This window comes from Cyprinodon variegatus, unplaced genomic scaffold, assembly GCF_000732505.1.
Source record: "Cyprinodon variegatus isolate N-32 unplaced genomic scaffold, C_variegatus-1.0 Scaffold949, whole genome shotgun sequence".
Taxonomy (NCBI): Eukaryota; Metazoa; Chordata; class Actinopteri; order Cyprinodontiformes; family Cyprinodontidae; genus Cyprinodon; species Cyprinodon variegatus.
This window is the reverse complement of record NW_015151402.1, coordinates 131,462-149,582: the sequence shown is the minus strand read 5'-3', so window position 1 is coordinate 149,582 and position 18,121 is coordinate 131,462. Positions and strand designations below refer to the sequence as shown.

Below are 18,121 nucleotides of genomic sequence, written 5' to 3'. Positions count from 1 at the left end.
TTTTCTTTGCGTTGCCCCCTTTTTTTTTTTTTTTAGGTTTTTGGCTATCAAAATGCTTTCATAAGACTCTGTCAGGGTTTTGTGCTCATCTTCATTTCATAACATACAGTTTATTGTTTTATCACCTAAACATGCCGTGTCAGCTGTAGCAGCTCCAGCAAGGACACAAGTAAAATCTGTTACTCATTACAATAACAGCCCTGATTAAAGTTCTTGTTATGCACTTTTTTTGATGGCTGTTTTTCCACACTGCAGTCAGACAGAATCATGTCCCTGATCAACATGGGGTCTGGGGGAGATTTAAAGAAAATTTCCCTTCTGATTGGAGTGTTTGTCCTGTTGAAGGTAAGGTGTGATTTCAGTTCTTTATATGAGGCTGATAATATTTTTGTTTTGGTTCAGAGTTTTTATTAAGAAGAGCTTGTTTGCTATAGGTGCAGGCTGCTCCACTATTAACCGGTTGGTCTTTTTAAACCTTATTCTTCATAAAAATGAGATGTTTTGTTTGCTATCTTTTTGCTCTAACATTGACTTTATTCTTTAGATGATGAGGCAGATCCTGGTGAATTGAGAGATGACATTCTTGATATTAACAGAGGTATTTCTATTTATAATTCATGCACAGATGCAGTGTATTAGCTTTAATTATTTATTAATTACTTTAATTTTTATTCGTGATATTCAGGATTAGATCTGTTTGAGGGAGACATCGCCATCAATGTAAGTGCAAAAGATTGCATTAAAAGTTTTCAGTGAAAACTCAAATTTTAGCTTTCAAAGTATGCCTTTTGTTGCACAGCCCAAAAGAAATGCCATCACTGATGAGACGAGAAGATGGAAGTTTCCCATACCTTACATCTTGACAGATTCCTTAGGTATACTGTGCACATTTAATGCAAATTGCCAGCTGATAATTTAATAAAAAGGTGCTGATTTTCTGTTTGATTTCTCTTTTGACATTTAGAGCTGAATGCTAAGGGTGTAATCCTCCAAGCATTTGAGGAATACCGCTTGAGATCCTGTGTGGACTTTAAACCCTATGAAGGAGAGTCCACATACATATCGTTCGTCAAGCTTTCCGGGTGAGACACTGAAGCAAGGTTGATGCCTACATTTTTGCACCAATGGTAAACCACAAGCTTTTTATGTTGATTTGGTGCTTCCAACATTAACCATGCAGTTGCTGGTCATACGTCGGAGATGACGGAAAAGGCCAGAATGTGTCCATTGGACAGGGGTGTGACACCAAGGCTGTAGTAGAACATGAGCTTCTCCATGCTTTGGGCTTCTACCATGAGCAGTCTCGTTCAGACCGGGATGATTATGTCCAAATCTGGTGGGATGAGATAGAGGAAGGTGGGTGTCTGTCCTCTCAGCTTTACTACGTTTTGTTTCTTCATTTTAGCAGAGAAGAAGCTGAGTGTCTTTTCAAACAAATTTAGCTGAATTTCAGTTTAAGTGCTTTTTTAATCGTTTCATTTCATTCACAGGTTCTAGAGTTGCATTAGGTATGCAGTATATATATAACCAATGGCAATAATTATGCACGTAGCCAACAACATCACGGTGTGCCTGTTCACATTGTCTCCCCTTTTGGTTTGCATGCAAATATTTGTCAACTAGCCTAAATAACATTAATAGTTTGGGTGCATATTAGGATAATGATCATTGCATTTCTCTATATTAACAGATTCAAATCAGTGTTATTAATGATAGTACCTGTTGCTGTGGTATCTGTAGCCATGACTGTTAGGATACTGCAACTAACTAGGGCTTATCTTGCTTTTTTCTTTTCCTACCAGTGACTTTTTTATTTGGATGCTGATATTGAACGTCTTAATTAGCAATATGTAACTTAATGCAGAGGTAAAAAATTTGTGTGGATTAGCTCACTTCAAAATTTGTCAAGTCTCCAAACTGCATACGATACTTGAGGCCTGGTGCACATTACAGCAATCCATCACAAAGGGACAATTTTTCAACGTCTGCACAAAACACTATTCAAAACTTTTTATTGTAATGTCTCTGTCACTCCATTAGTTGGCAGTGTGTTCTTGGAAACACAACAAGATGCACATGCTTACCAACACACATTTTTCTAGTCTACATTAGAGTCGAGACTGGGAGTTTTTACAATGTTTTCAGATTAAAAAAAAGTGCTGTTGTGGTGCACAAAAAGTGTGGAAACACAAACTGACTTTCTTTTTTTAACCAGAACGTTGTGGTGTTCAGAGAGTATTAAGTTGCTAGAGCTTTCTCATATCATTTAAATAGTGTTAGTTTAAATGCAACATTTCAGAAGATTAGTGGTAAAACATTAATACGTGTATGTTATGCACTTCGATCTCGCTTTTTTTCAGAATGACATTGCTAAAAGGCAAAAAAAAGAAATTAAAAATTAAAATGCAGCTTATGGCATTATTTCAAACATAGCTTAGAATCTTACAATACCTGTTCTGCAGTGTTTCAAAACTGTATTTAGGTATACACTTCCATATGCAAACTAGGTGGTCTGGCTTCCAATGGAACTTTAGTCTATTTTTCAACTTTATCTGCTGATCTTTTATAAACATTCCTCCATGTTGGTGATAATGTAACTCTGTTCCAACAGGGAAGGAGCACAATTTCAACAAATATGATGATGACTTCATCACTGATTTGAACACCCCGTACGACTATGAATCCATCATGCACTACAGGCCGTTTTCCTTTAACAAGAATGAAAGTGTCCCCACAATTACAACCTCCATACCATACTTCAATGATGTCATTGGTCAGCGGCTGGACTTCAGTGAAGTAGACATCACCAGGCTGAACCGCATGTATGACTGTGGTGGGTATTCCTACTAGATGCCGTATTAAAGATATGCTGATGTTTATTGTTCGTCAAAGATCTGTACCAGTTTTTCACAATGCTTGGATTCTCTCCGTTGTTATATCTGTGTAATTTGAAGCTGCAAAGACACCACAGAAATATTTATAGATTGGAGAACAAATGTTTGATCATCTAAAATGTTCATTTAGAATAAATGTCCTTTTGTTATATTTAATTTGGATAAAAATGACCAATTTTTTTTTTTATTTCTGTTTTTTAATATCTAGCGATTGACTGTAATTTATTTTCTAAATCCTTCCTTGCAAAGGGAATACACTGCTGTCATTCTGTTTCAAAACGTACCAGTCTTGTCGATATATTTGGTAAATATATAATGCTCTAAATATCATAAAATAAAATGAAAACCTACATAGAAAAAAATATGATAGACGATGCACCCCATTTTATACAACTGCATCTTATTTTATTCCTCTTAACCCTTGCCTGACCATCTTGGGCTGATAGTTTAAGGGTCTATCCACTGTTCCTGAGGTTCTTCAAGATATAGATTTAAAAAAAATCAGAATCATTTATAAAATTTGTCATCCCGTGTTCAGGATGCTGAGGTGAGAAAACTAGTGCTGACAGAGGCTGCAAAGTTTTAAAGCTTGGATCAAATTGCCTGCTGATGGTTTGTTCCCCAAAGTGGGGAGGGGATCTCTGAGGTATATGTGTCACTAAAATATATAATGAAACAAGTAAAGGTGAATGTCCCTTAAAAATTAATACACGTACCATGAAATAAGCAGATTTAACATTTAATAAATTATTTATAATCAGTCATATTATCAATATTATAATTAATTTACCATTAGACTATTTAAATGCTATTAAATAATTAAAACACATTTTAAATTATTAATTAAATAATAAATTGCATTTAAAAAACAGAGTAAAAAATATATAATTGCTTAACTTTGTATCTATAAATATATATAGATTGAAGTTATTGTATGTATTTTTATGGGGTTCCAGCCTTAATAAGATTGTATTTTGTTTTATATCAATCATGTTTCAGCTGAATCACATACTCTCTTGGATCAGTGCTCCTTTGAGCTCATAAACATCTGTGGAATGATCCAGAATGAGGATGACAACGCAGACTGGGTCCAGACGCTGAGCAGTCCAAGTGATGAAGATCATACCCTGGTGGGACGCTGTAGAGGTGCTTCACAGGTTTTATAATCATAAAAAGCATATAACTGAATATTAAAACTAAGAAAAAAAACACATAAAATACAATTTTCACTTGATAAGGAATAATCTATTTCAGATTCAGGCTACTTTATGAAGTTTGATGCATCTTCCGGTGCAGCAGGCAACACTGCCCTGCTGGAGTCCCGTATCCTCTATCCAAAGAGAAAAGAACAGTGTCTCCAGTTTTTCTACAAGATGACCGGGGCAGCTGGGGACAAACTGTTGGTATGGGTCAGAAGTGATGATGGGACAGGGGCTGTGAACACCTTAACAAAAATTCACACCATTACAGGTATACCACACTTGAGTCCTGAGCTCGGTCAAATCGGTGTGTGAGTGTGTGAGTGACTGGGTGAGTGACTGAATGTAGGGAAAGCGCTTTGGTCAAGTCTCCTGACTTGAAAAAGTGCTGTATAAGTACAGGCCATTTACCATTTACCAATTAGGAAGGTCAATAACAAATAACTGAGTTTAGAATATGCCTGGAAAAACTAACCATTACTTCAATAACTTGTTTCTCAGGTGAAGGTGATGATGCCTGGAAAGTAGCTTATGTGAATCTTAAGATGACCCATAAGTTCCGTTACATCTTCCAAGGAACCAGAGGATCAACAAGCTCCACAGGCGCCATCTTAATCGATGACATCACTCTCACTGAGACTGTCTGTCCCAGTCTTGTTTGGCAAATCCCCAACTTTTCTAAAGTTCTTGCTACAACACCCCTCGGCACTGCTGTAAAAAGCAAATGTGTTTATAACTCTGAGGGCTACTCTTTTGGAGTCAGTGTTTACCCTAATGGAAGACATAGTTCATACCCAGACTATGTTGGTGTTTGCGTGCATCTCTGCAGTGGAGAAAATGATGGAGTGATGCAATGGCCTGCTGAAAACAGGCAGGCCACAGTTGTAGCTCTAGACCAGCACCCAGATGTTACTCTGAGGATGTCGTCTACAAGAAGCTTCACTACAGGTAGGCAGATGATTGACAATTTTATGGCACAACTTCAACTGCTAGATTGGCTTATGCGATAGGTCCATGAGATTTGTTGATTTAATTACAGATAAAACAAAAAAGTGGAATATGATATGACAATCTGAATTCATGCTATTTATAGAGGGTAACTAAAAATCATAAAAGTTTCCAAGCTGAAAGAAACTTAATTAAATCAGTAAAAACTCAAATTACTGAGATTACTTTATCGATTTGGTTTTGTTCCATGTTTAAACAAACAAATAAATAAATAAATAATTAACTGCATCATGATTAAGGATAACATTGTTAGCTAAAATTTTCATAAGTGCCATTAACTGGTCTCAGAGTTAAGAAGATCAGCTAACTAACGAGCAGGTAATACTTCAGCATTGGTGTTTTTTTCCTAAATTAGCCATGCATAGATACAAATTTAAACGTCCAGTATTAAGTTTTTTCAAACATTTAAAAGTCTCCTATACACAAGTATATGATTTAGTAATTCCTTTAGAACTTTGTGGGTATTCCAAAAATAAAAGAAGAATATTAAAACAATCTACTGGACTTTGATTCCAATTTTGAAGATGTTTAGCTTTCCATCCAGGAAGCTTTTTCAATTCAAAATGTCAGGAATAGCGTTGAGTTTGAGGTTTTATACAGTAGCCCAACAAAACCTTGTTTTTGTTTAGAAAAAACGCTATTCCTAAGTATTAACTAAGTGCAATTCCTTTGAAAATGTTAAGGTAGGACTTATTACCGAAATAATTTTGTTAATTTTATTCAGACTTATCACTATAAAGTAGACTATTATGCTTGATTAAACTGTGATCATAGAAGTTAACTTTGACCATGTTTAGGTGATGCCGATCTTGAAAACAATTTCAATGTTCACACAGAAAATCCATATTGTTTGTTTCTGACAAATTCTGCAATAGTAAGTTGGGTCAAACTTCAATCTTTTTCATTTAGGACCTTTTCTAAGGTTGTAACCTGCATCTGTTGCAAACCAAAAATTGCAGAAAAAATAATAAACAGTCAGGGAAAGAATCTTGTTGTCATTTTTAATGTTTAAATAACTGACCAAATGCCTCGATATGCATAACATTCAGGGAAAGAGATGATCAACTACATCCCTTACCATGGGCTCTATTTTAAACTACTGTGCAGCCCTATGCTGATTAACAGAAACTGCATGGTTGTTTGTTGAATGACAAGTTCAAGATCTGCTAGGAAATTTTGGGCTTCAAAATCATATCTTATCATATCTCTTAGCTATTGGACTCTTATTTGCAACCTTCACAGTAAAATATGTCTTTTATGTCTGGTAAAATGGATACAATATAATATAATTTGACTTCACAAAACCAAAATAAAATAATAGATACCTAATTTTTATTGCCAGATTATAAAAAATATTAAATATATTTAAAAAAATTAAATTGACTCACACTGCTTGTTCAAGAGACTTCAGCTAAAAAAAAAATATTTATATTCTCTGATTTATACTGGTTTGCTTTTATATTTCACAGCTCTGTAATGCATTTTTTATGGAAATTTAGGTTCAAAAGGTTTATCAGTTGTTATGGCAATAATTTCACTTATTGGCCAGCATCACCTTTTTCAAAGGAATTTCTGGACAGATATGACTAAAATATGAGGGTTTCTGTGCAATCCAAGCTTGATTTCTGTCTTTACCAATTTTCACCTTAGATAATAATACCAGATTTGGCAAGCCGACTACCGCGTCTGGAGCAGTTTGGGACGAGAGTTGCCAGTGCTTCCGAAGTGTGGACTATGGATGGAGCACATTTATTTCTCACAGCCACCTCCAGCGGAGGAACTTTCTCAAGAATGATGATCTTATTATAACTGCTGACTTCAATGGTAATGGGTTAAAACCACACATTCCAAGGTGTAAATGTTTTGAACATAAAATCTTAAACCTACTTTTAACTCTCACATCTCCAGATTTGACCCACCTGATTAAGACTGAGGTGCCGGTGGAACGTTCAGCTCAACCCAAAGACCTTTCAGATCCAGTGCAAGGGGAAGAAATGAGACAGGAACCCTCAAAGCAGAGGGAGGCAGCTATGGTTTAAACTAAGGCATGTGTGTGGAGGCTGCTGGAAAAGCCTTGTTAAGGTTTGTGTGTTTTCTACTCGGAAAAATAAAAATATCAGACTGTGATTGGTATTTGTATTAAGTATTATTTAAACTAATACTCTACATAAAAGTTTTTTTTTTTAAATCATTTTATGGAGGCTTAGGAGAAAAAAAGAGAATAAATCCCAAGTATTCTGCTGCTGCAGTCAATACCAGTTTATATTTTATTTCAAATGGAGCATCTATTACACTATGATACAAATGTTTTAGCTTGAAACTTTATATAACCTATAGAATTCCTTGAAAATAAGCCCAAAACAGAGATCAGGCTAGAACCCTGTGATTCAGAGATCAAACAAGATGCTTTCAGGTGGAAGACCTGAAGAGATCCAAATCTTACAAGGAGTCCTGGTTGGGTGACCTGAGTATTTGATGAAGCACCAGAGGATAATTATGAGGAAGCAGGAACTTAAATATTAGAATTTGGTTAGTATGCCATTTAGGCCATAGTGGCATTATATCATATTTTTTTTAATAATGAGAATAAAGACATTTTGATTGTGACAGTAGACAGACAGCAAGTCCACCGTCCTTACTTTTTACTTGTGGACAGACCATTAAGAATCGACTCAGAGGATCAGAGAAAATTGGCAATAATTGAAGATACCCTGTGAATTGGTCTGATCTCAACCCCTACAAAGAAATACAAGAACTTTCCCTCTCGACCCCACGAGAGAACCTGGAAACTGAAGCTTGAAAGGTCAGGCTGATATTGGCTCAATGGAGGCTGTTGGCTTTTGTTAATGATTGTTTTTGTTAACTGCAATGAATACAATGAAACGAATCATCTTTAAGGAGCCAAAGTTGTTAAACAAGCCGCGATCTGAAGGGAAATGAGAATGAACAATGCTATACGATACAAAAACTAAAATCTAATTTTACAGGTTTTGATTAAATATCAGCTGGAGTTGGCAAAAAATGGCAAAACAACCTCAGAAACAGATACAGCAGGGTTAAAGGAAGTAAAAAGCTGACAGCACACAGTGGTAGACAGATCCTAAAATAAAACAGAAAGTAAAAAAAGGCCAGTACAAATACATAAAGTACAGAGATGTATCAGAAGAAATGCAAAAGCAGAATCCTGCAGTCAAATTTAGATCATAAAAACATCGCTGTCTCCCTCTCTCTCTTTATCTCTCGCTGAGAGACATTAACATTATAACCATTAACCAAACTTATTAACTACACAACTTTTGAACAAAACAGAAAACCCATGTTGCACCAGTGGTCCCATATCCAGTATGTCAGTGATCTCCAACCAAGGTCCTCCAGAGCTACTCTCCTGCAGCTTTAAGCAGTATCCCTGCTTAACCCTTTAAAGCCTAGACCATTAAATAATTGTTTTAGAGTTGTCATTGAACTTCATGACAAATGAGGGTTACATTAATTTTAAAACATTGGGCATATCTTTGGGCGTTTTTTTGTTCACTACACATGTCTGATTGTGTGAATGAGGGTTTTCGAGAACAAAAACTATTTAACTCATGATGTGGAGGTCTCAACAGCTCATGTATCAAATATGATACACTTGGCTTTCAGCCCACCATGACCTGAGGGTCAGAGCAAGACTGGATCTAAAAGGCAACACTGGCTTTTAAGAACCAGCGTTATAAAAGCCACCTTAATTGGATAAAAGAAATGTTATTCTGTCTATACCTTTTTTGTCTACATGATTATTTTACTGCGTCATAGAAACAGCGCCTTTTTGTTTCTCTGTGCCACAACTATTTGTTTGTTGCTCTTGCCAACCGTGTTACACAAGGCTGTATGCAAAGCTGTTCTAATTTCCACAGAGTGCATTTATTTGGTCTCTGCATTTCAAGGAGGGAAACCAGAAGGGGAACAAAGATGAACAAAAACTCAGATGCCTTATCTCTTTTTCAGGTGTTCACCATCTACTCCGCTGTGATTTATCCTCCTATCTCTAATGTGGTGTAGCAGAAGCAGTATTTCTAATGCTGTCCATTGGAAGACCTCACACCAACCCATTTTAGAGGATTTACAAGTTTTCCTTCCTTATTCAAAAGATAAAAGAAATACACTTTGTTTTTTTTCTTCCAATTCTATTGTAAAATAACTGCATGCCACCATTTTAACACAATAAAAATGTATGACAGAGCTTTCATTTCTAAATTAATCTTTATTTCACTACAATGTCTAATAAATACAGACATATACAAGCATTGTATACAGCTTACACCTCTTCTCAAACTATGTGAGTTAACATTTTTATCATTAAAGGACCACAAACAGAAATGATTTGATAAATGATTAATTGTTCTATATACAGTGGCTTGGAACAGAAAGTAAATCTGCTTAGTTGCTGTTTGTATTTTAAATCCTCTACTTACAGCTAAATAATCATGTTTTGCTATTTGCTTTATTTTTCAAAAAATATAATAAGGAAAATCTATATATATATCTGCCCTACCCTCGACAATGTTGGTGATTTATGTCTGACAATGACAAAAATAGAATGTATGTCTACCATATATTTTTGTAAATTCAATCACCTCACTGCTACTCAAACATTAGTCTTCTACTTGATAAGCTTTCGATTATATTTAATGTTTTTGTTAGATCAATCAGCTACACATATGTATCAGTCCAAAAGCAGAATGCAAACTTCTTGCCTCCTGGGATGCCAGGGAAGCTTCAGACATCAGCGCTGCTCTCTCTGCCTCCACAGTCTGTAACACACAGATTAAAGCATTTAGTGGGAATACTGAAGAGTTACTGTAACCTTTAAAAGCTCAAAGGTTTCATTTTGTTGCAACACAATGGGAATCATTAACTGAGTTCTTTAATTAAATGATAAGTACGTAATGCCTTTGTTCTCAAGGATACGGTAAGAATACGGACCGCTATGTGATTCTAAGGCAGGGGTCAGAAAATTGTGGCTCCACTGTTTTTTTTTTTTCCTTTATGGCGTTGCAGTGAATTTCCAGAACTACAGTCAGTAAAAGTAGCAATCTATTTTCTATAATCTTCTCATTAGGTTAAGAACATTTTTTTTTGTTCATATAACTGTCCAAACTAATCAACATCTTACAGAAATTAATTTATTCATCCTCTTTTTGCAAAAGTTGAATTCAATTCAGTTTATTTCTATAGCGCCAATTCACAACACATGTCATCTCAAGGCACTTTACAGTTCACCAGATCGTACAGTCAGATTGATTCAAAGTTTTCTATCTAAGGAAAACCAGTTGATTGCATCGACTCATTGACTCAAATACAATCCCTCACACTAAGCATGCTTGTAGCAACAGTGGAGAGGAAAAACTCCCTTTTAACAGGAATAAACCTCCAGTAGAAACAGGATCAGTGTGAGCGGCCATCTGCTGAGGCCGACTGGGGTTCAAGGAGACAGAAGCAGACATACAAAAAGCAGTTGTAAGAGGCGGGCCCATCCAGGAAACACACAGCCAGGCAGATGAGCTCCGAACCAACTCCCATGTCAGAGATGAAGTTTAGTTTTCCCATTATTTTTAAGCCTTAAAATTAAAATAAAATTCAGGTTTTACCTATTGTAGATGTTTGTAGTTAATCATAAGTTTTAATGTTACAAAGGCAATTTCACATTAAGGCTCTTTGGTTGGTACAGGTTGCATAATTATGTTTTAAATGGTTTTAAATTTATGTAAAACATGACATGGTCAAGTAATTCCTACTTGATAACTCAAAATATTAAGTCCAAGATTATTTTGTTGAATTAAACTAGTGTTATTTTCCCTAAAAAGGCTTTCAAATTGAATATGTGTTACAGAAGTTCTATTATAAGTTAAGTCTTTGATAATTAGCAAAAGTAGGAGCCCAGCACACTGCATCCCAATGGAAGTTAATAGGACATTCATAACTGATCGCAGAAGAAATGGTGACCCAGTGTGACTCTTTAGGTCCAGTTATTGGAGTAAGCTAAATAAACGTTGCCCGCTGTCTGCAGTTGAATCATTGACCAACTGATGGACGTTCAGCCACTGTTCCTCCTTCTGCATGCAGTAGATCCGACACAAACCAGACAAGCAAGTTAGCAATGTAGTAGTTTGCATCGCTTTTGCAATTATAGCCACAGTATTTCCTTAACCAAAGAACACCCATGTTCCACAGAGACTATAATATGGTCCCTCTTATAGAACTGGATAATGCAAATCAAGTTCTCTGGTAAATAGCTGTTTATGACACAGACAAAAAATACTCATCTAGTTTGTGCATAAACCTATGACATACTAGAAGTTTGATATTTTGAAATTTAAGTATCCATTTCCATTGAGATAATAGTATCTACAGGAAGATGTCATTTGGAATTATTTTACTTTGATTAGGAGTCACGATCAAAATAACAAGGACAATAAACATTGAGCGTTACACATTTTTTAAAGGAAGAAAAAACAACTGATGTGGTTGAACTAAGTCATTCCCAATGAGAATATAATATTAATATTTTCATCATAGATATAAAAGGACAAAATTATGGGTATGGGGGGAAAAAAAAATCGATTTTACGATATATCATGATTTTTGGATCCCAATATAATATCGATCATTTAGCTTCTAATATCGATTTAAAAAATGAATTTTTTCCTTAAATCAATGGTGGGGTAATGCACTACTTTACCGCCACAAAGCCCAAACAACATGGCTACCAAAATAACTGAATGATCAGTATCTTATAATGAATATACTGCAATTGCTTTTTTTTTTTATATCTACATTTCATTTTGATATTAGCTGGGTAGTATACCACAATATATCTTGATATTACAATATTGTGATGATATTGTATTGTGACCCAACCCCCTCGCCAATACTCCCCCCTGGGACAAATGAGGTTCTGATTGGTGAATAACAGACCCAGAGTCCCTACAATATGGTGATATGGTGAAAATAAATTCTGTAAAGCTGTTTTGGGTCCATAATGTGGGGTAAGCTAGTCTAAGCAGCTTAATTTAGTCCAAGATCAAAGCAATGTCCCCAGAAACTTGTACAGAAAGTACAAGGAAATTGTTGTTTTGTCTCCATAATGAACCCATGACAGCTAGCTAAGAAGGGGATTTCCTAATTTACTCTCTTTTGGACTCATTGTCACCAATTCTTCTGTAAAGGAACATTTTCCCTTAACATTTACATTTAGCAACATCACTTTACATGTCTTAGTCAACAGAAGAACATGTATGTCCCTGGAAATCTCACCTTCATCACTTGTCTTTTGTGTAGGTTGTAGCTGAACTATTGGTAAATTTCTTGATGCTATCAGTGTCCCGCCCAGTTTTTGCCTAAAGAAGGATGAAAAAGCAAAATGTATTTTTCTGGGAGTTTCTTTCATTTTATGGTTCAGTGTCTAAGCTAAAGGACTTACCATTACAATCTTAACAAGTTCCTGCCTGACCTGGAGATAAAAAAAAAAAACACAAAATCAACCTCTTTCCATACTGGTCATATGGTAAAACTTTATTTCACATAATTTATTTGTTGTCTCCTCTAAAGCTTTATAAGGATTCTCTAAATGCACAAAATACAGTAGTAGTATGTAGTATGTGTTAAAAAGACAAGCATACCTTCTGCTCAGCCAGACCTGTTAGCAGAATGAAAAGGCCCTGCATGAGAAAACAAAGGTTCATGAGGCTTTAAATTACAAGCAATAAAAAAGACCTATTATAGTATTGTTGCTTTCCACCAAGGCAATCTAGTGTTAGTCACAGATTTAAGCTTAGGGACCACTGATGGACTTCCATTTTCAGACAATAATGACATGTTCCACTCTTAATAGACCTTTTGTAATCACAGAATTAGCTCTCTCCCTTATTTTCCTTCCTAAAATGTCAAAACTTTCCGTCTAGAACCAGGGTCTAAATTTTGTTGGTTTAATCACTGCTTTGTTACGGATACTCTAAAACCCAGCTTCAATGTTTTTCATATTGTCTAAAAACCAATTCGAAAAAGGTTCAACAACCTTGCTGACTCCAGGTGCACATTCTTTATCTGTGACACAGTTTAATAACCTTTTAAAACGAAGCCTTTCCCTTTAATGGTAGGGGCTTTCATCACGTCTCATCTTGACTTTATAATCTTTGCCCCATCTAACTTGCAAAAGTTCTCCAAAACTACCAGGTTATGAAGACATCTGACCGACAGCCCTCTGTGTGTGAGTCTACAGAGTTCCTATTATATTTTGGTCAGGCATTTCAAAACGTCAGTTTTGGATATTTTATTGTAAATTCAGATGTAAATCAAAAGAGGAAATCCTTCAGCTATCTAGAACAGAAGGTTTTGGGCCTATGCTGACAACAAAACTTGGTTTATGATCTCTTACGCCTTTGAATTTGTGGGTTCACTTTGGTTCCTGCTAGACCCAAACAGATTTTATCATAAGGTTTATGTAGATTTTAAAAAGGCTGACATGGTGTAATTGCAATAAAATCTGTTCATAATTTTACTTGTCAGTCGAGACATGTGGAAATTACAGCAGATTATTGTCCCACGGTTGCATCACTTTCGGTGTTGCTACATGTTGCTTTGCAGCTCATCTTTCTACTGACTGATAAAAATCATTTTAAGGTTGTTTTAATCTTCGATGGCTATTAATAAAGCCTAAAATTATATATATGATAAAATAAAGAAAATAATAACAACAAAGGATGTAGTGGTTTTAGGATGCAAAGCCTTTTATTTCAGCTGGGATGCAAAATATTTAAGAATTATTAATCAAGGTCCTTTTTATCCAACCTACTGAAACACCTGAATTCTCATCTGGGAAGTTTGCATTTATGAGAGCAACTGAATATTGAGTTCATGCAAAAGCTTTTTTCAAGATGTTGGTTTTGTGCTCTAAATAATTTCAGTAGCTTAATGTTTGCTGGTTTTATTTATTTACCTTCAGGTAGCACCAACATGGCTGCCATTTTATAGATTTACTAAAACAGTCCTTTGTTAGAGATGAGCTAATATTACAAGATATGTCTTTAATGGTTTTAGATAGCAAGGACTGGCTGCAAGTTCTGGTTATGGAGTATTTTTATTTAATCGACAAAATATAAACTTTTTAGGAATCCAGACCAGAGTACATTTATATGCACTTAAGGAATAAATGCTCCTCATTGATAATAAAGATAGTTCATATCTTAATTGGTGTATGTCTACTGTTGACTTTAAATTTCCTTTTGAATTGGCATTGCTAGTCTTTGGGAATCAATTTGGGTTTTAGGTTTCAGTTAGTATCCTTATGACCTAGAAGCCCCTTTCACATCATAAATCTGTAATAAATACACATGCAGTAAACAGCCATTACCCATTACTTTCGTATCTCTATAGAGAATAAGCTCAGATCAGCGGCGTTTTGACAGTCCAACTCATTATATCTCAGCAGCTTAATGTGATAATTATGACTAAATTACCTGGAAAGAATTGAGGATGGTGAAAATGTAGTTTACAGGCGTATGCAGGGGGTTGTCGTAATCCAGGATGAGGAAAACAAAGCCAAAAATCCATGTGACCCCAAAGACAGGAGTTAGAAAGACCACCACTTTAAGAATGCTCTTGGCTGTGTCCTTGTCATCTGCTTTGCTGCTGTCTGGAACTGAAGTCTTCACCAAGGTGACAATGACAACCACCATGGAGAAGAGATTTGACAAAACAATGGTGCCTACAGGAAGAAGAAATGCATGAATGGAGCCTTCCAACAGTCGATCATACCTTAGCCAACAGCTCTTTTTATCAAAGTATTCCTGCTCAGTGTATCTGTAATACACATAGCTTGATGCCACAAGTGCCATTGGAAGAACATAGCCTACAATGCTGGAGAGGTACATGAAGACTCTTTTCCTGACCGGACTGAAAACAAAGATGAGCTGGTGGACCAGCATGACACTCAGACACAGCATCCAGCAGAACATGGCTAGATAAAACAGGTGTTTGCAGACGGTTAATCCCAAGCACATGTCTTCAGAGAGGCTGTCGGGCTCAATGGAAGCCAAGAAGCTGCAATCAGCAAGCAAGCGAAAGACGGCAATATTGACCACTGCTGTGTGACGGAAATGCGACAGGTTTGACTTTGTCACGGCCGACCAAACCAGGGACTCAACAAAAAGGAAGATCAGCAGGGAAAAAATGGATACACCTAGGCCGATATATGTGATCATTTCAAGACTTTCAGAGGACACGTTGGCGCTCTTGGCCATAAGGACAGAGAAGGCAGTGAGATGGTTGCATATACAAAGTGTTTGGTTGTCATCTGTGATGTTTGCAACACAGCCTTCACTCGACCAGTCTTTCGCATCATTGTCCCAGAAAACACATATCCGTTCTGTGGCAGATGGTTGCTCATCAGGAAAGAATATTTGGATATTTATATCTGAATCATTGCTGTCCACAAGCGTGGCTGAAAGCACAAGGCTGCTGTGGTTTTTCTTGGGGAATTCTCTGCTTTTCAATTTATTCATCAGATTTTTCACTGCCATGGTCTTCACTGTTCCATTGGTCTTGTTCATATTCACACCAACGCCAAAAATAGATATGCTGCAGTCATCACTTGAGCAGAATCTGAGCTCCAGGTTTGAACTGTTTAATCCCTCACTGTTGTTGATCTTGATTTCCTTGACCAAACCCTCCACATTAGTTAGGTACTGAGAGGACATCTCAAGAATATTTTCTTCAGGTAGGCTATCCCAGGAAGCATTCACCATATTGCTTGCTGCTTCAACTACGTCCTGGAAAGTAGTTCGAAGAAAAACAACAAAAGAAAGAGTATGATCACATGTTGAGTTATATTTATTATGTTTTACTATAGCATAAAAACTAACTGTGCTTTATTTCAGTGACAATTAGATATGACAGAAAGATATCTCTACAGTCTTTACATATCTAAGATGATTTTATCACACTGTCATAAATGTAAATCTAACTAAGTCATTTTTTTTCTTAAAATAAGTGTATTTTTTCTTGAATTGGGTAGGAAAGTGAGAAACTTTGCCAATTGAACAAGACAGTTTACATTTAAAATAATAAAAAACAATAACATTGTCTCATTTCAAGTGCATATTATCTAATTATCTTATTTTAAGAGTAAAAACACAGATTTCATTGGCAGATCATCTTATTTACCTGCACAAAATGAGGGTAAATACACTTAATTTAAGAAGTGTTGACTTATTTCTAGATTGTTTTTGCAGTGGTCGTGATCGTGATGCAGTTTGCATCTATTTTAGACATATCAGATATAAATCAAACATTTTAATGTATGCATTTCGGGATAAGTACTAATTTTGTCATTTCTATTAAAATATTTATACAATTTAAGGAACAAATATAGTTTTGGTTGAATGCTTTCAACAATGATTAAATTCGTTCCACAGTATTTAATTGTATTAATCAACGAACAAAGCCTGATGACCTTTAACTTCCAAATACATGGGTTTCAAAAGTTCCAAATTGTGTATTGGAACACAAAAACTAAATCTACTTACATTCAACATTTCTTCTCCCAGTTCAATGTTTTTCGATGCATCTTTCATAACCCCAAAGATGTTGATGGAAGCACCAATGTCAGCTAAATCATCAACAGAACTACCAGAGCTAGCTGAAGAAGAGGTGTTCTTAATCCCTTCAAATATGGATTTAGCCACCTCTGGAGTAGCTCCGAGTCCATTCCGAAAGTTCTGCACAAAAAAAATAGAAATAAAGAGGCAAAATATGTGCAAAAAGTGCAACTGCATGAAAAAACAAAAACAAAACACATCCTCCAACATTATGATGAAGTACCCTTGTTTTATAAATAATTCTCAGTAGTGCTGAACAGCGGGAAATAATTGGATTTTAATTGTTATATGCGTCAGCTAACACAGCATAAATCCATGCAAAGCATCTGAAAAATCTCTTTCATTAAATTGTGTCCTGCAACATTATAGCCGAACTCACTTCAGCTGCATTTGCAACTTTTCCAAGTTCCTCACTGATACACTTGGATATAACATCCTCCCACTTTGCGTTAGCATTACAGGTACGGCTCCTAAATCCAATCCGGCCTGCAGGACATTTTGGATTTTGCACTATTGTCTCAGGGGGAGTTTTAGGCCATTCCACTCCATCTTCAGTTTCCAAGTCACATGATTTTTGGCCTGGAGGGAAAACAATTAAGAAGATGTGAAAATAGGAGGAATATTTAAAAACAAATATCTGGAAACGTTGGCAAGGAAATATTTTAAAGCTACACAGTTCTAAATGTTATATTACTATAAGGCAACATTTTCAAACAAATGAAATATGGAAAACCGTATTCCTTACCGTGCAATATTGAGATATTAACTTGTTTTTCTTTGAATTGATTCAGTGAGTTTTCAAACCTGACTTTCACAACGTGGATTTTTTTTGTTTCATCGTTACACTGGATAGTAGCATTGTACTCATATTTGGATTGGCTTGAACCTGTAAAGTAAAGATAGATTAACATGTTATGTGATTTTACGCCCATAATTGAGTTGTTTTTTTGTTAAGAAAGTAAAAAAAAAAGTATCTGTTGTACTTGTTTTTTTTACAGATTTTTTTCCATTTTCCTCCCATGTCAAATTATATGTTCCTTCGGTTTCTGGAATCATTGCTGTTACAGTGACTTTTGCAGGAGTCTCTGGTTTTTCTGAGCAGTCTGCAATGAGTGGCTTGTATGTCATGGTGATTTCATCTGGCAGAAGATCCACATCCAGGGCAGTGCTGGCAGTATGACTGATTTTCCCAATGGTAAATATACACATATATGTACCTGTTGGGACACAAAGGAAAATTCTAACTTTGTTCTTTTGAACTCCCAAAGAAATCTGCTAACTGTAGATATGTCTTAAGCAAAATTATGATCAAATTAATTGTAATAAAAAACTTTTAAATAAAAAGTATAAGTCGATGATAATTGAAATAAACTATACTTTTTCT

At 35.7% G+C, this 18,121-nt stretch overlaps 2 protein-coding genes across 2 annotated transcripts in view; one reads left to right on the top strand and one right to left on the bottom strand.

Annotated features, from left to right (window-relative positions):
* Positions 1-253: 253 nt before the first annotated feature.
* On the top strand, positions 254-9,347 carry LOC107100257 (meprin A subunit alpha-like). Its single transcript, XM_015398676.1, has 14 exons — positions 254-345; positions 435-459; positions 545-598; positions 686-720; positions 800-875; positions 965-1,082; positions 1,181-1,356; positions 2,612-2,833; positions 3,894-4,040; positions 4,149-4,364; positions 4,595-5,041; positions 6,752-6,925; positions 7,010-7,183; positions 9,089-9,347. The coding sequence occupies exons 1-13, from the start codon at positions 268-270 to the stop codon at positions 7,138-7,140; spliced, it is 1,899 nt and encodes a 632-aa protein (XP_015254162.1). The 5' UTR covers positions 254-267; the 3' UTR covers positions 7,141-7,183; positions 9,089-9,347.
* Positions 9,348-9,593: 246 nt separating this feature from the next.
* Positions 9,594-18,121, bottom strand: part of LOC107100248 (adhesion G protein-coupled receptor F5-like) — a 16,244-nt gene continuing 7,716 nt past the window's right edge. Inside the window, exons 8-16 of the mRNA XM_015398666.1 lie at positions 17,734-17,954; positions 17,602-17,623; positions 17,117-17,316; positions 16,666-16,857; positions 14,599-15,909; positions 12,763-12,801; positions 12,564-12,593; positions 12,398-12,480; positions 9,594-9,894 (exon numbers count right to left, since the gene is read on the bottom strand). Of these exons, the coding sequence (XP_015254152.1) occupies positions 12,403-12,480; positions 12,564-12,593; positions 12,763-12,801; positions 14,599-15,909; positions 16,666-16,857; positions 17,117-17,316; positions 17,602-17,623; positions 17,734-17,954 (2,093 nt within the window). The 3' untranslated portion in view covers positions 9,594-9,894; positions 12,398-12,402. The remainder of the gene's footprint in view (positions 9,895-12,397; positions 12,481-12,563; positions 12,594-12,762; positions 12,802-14,598; positions 15,910-16,665; positions 16,858-17,116; positions 17,317-17,601; positions 17,624-17,733; positions 17,955-18,121) is intronic.

Bases quoted from the DNA above. Each gene is read 5' to 3' on its own strand.
- LOC107100257 (XM_015398676.1), top strand. From the start codon at position 268: ATGTCCCTGATCAACATGGGGTCTGGGGGAGATTTAAAGAAAATTTCC. The intron at 346-434 runs GTAAGGTGTGAT...TGTTTGCTATAG, and splicing joins GAGTGTTTGTCCTGTTGAAG to GTGCAGGCTGCTCCACTATT. The intron at 599-685 runs GTATTTCTATTT...CGTGATATTCAG, and splicing joins CATTCTTGATATTAACAGAG to GATTAGATCTGTTTGAGGGA.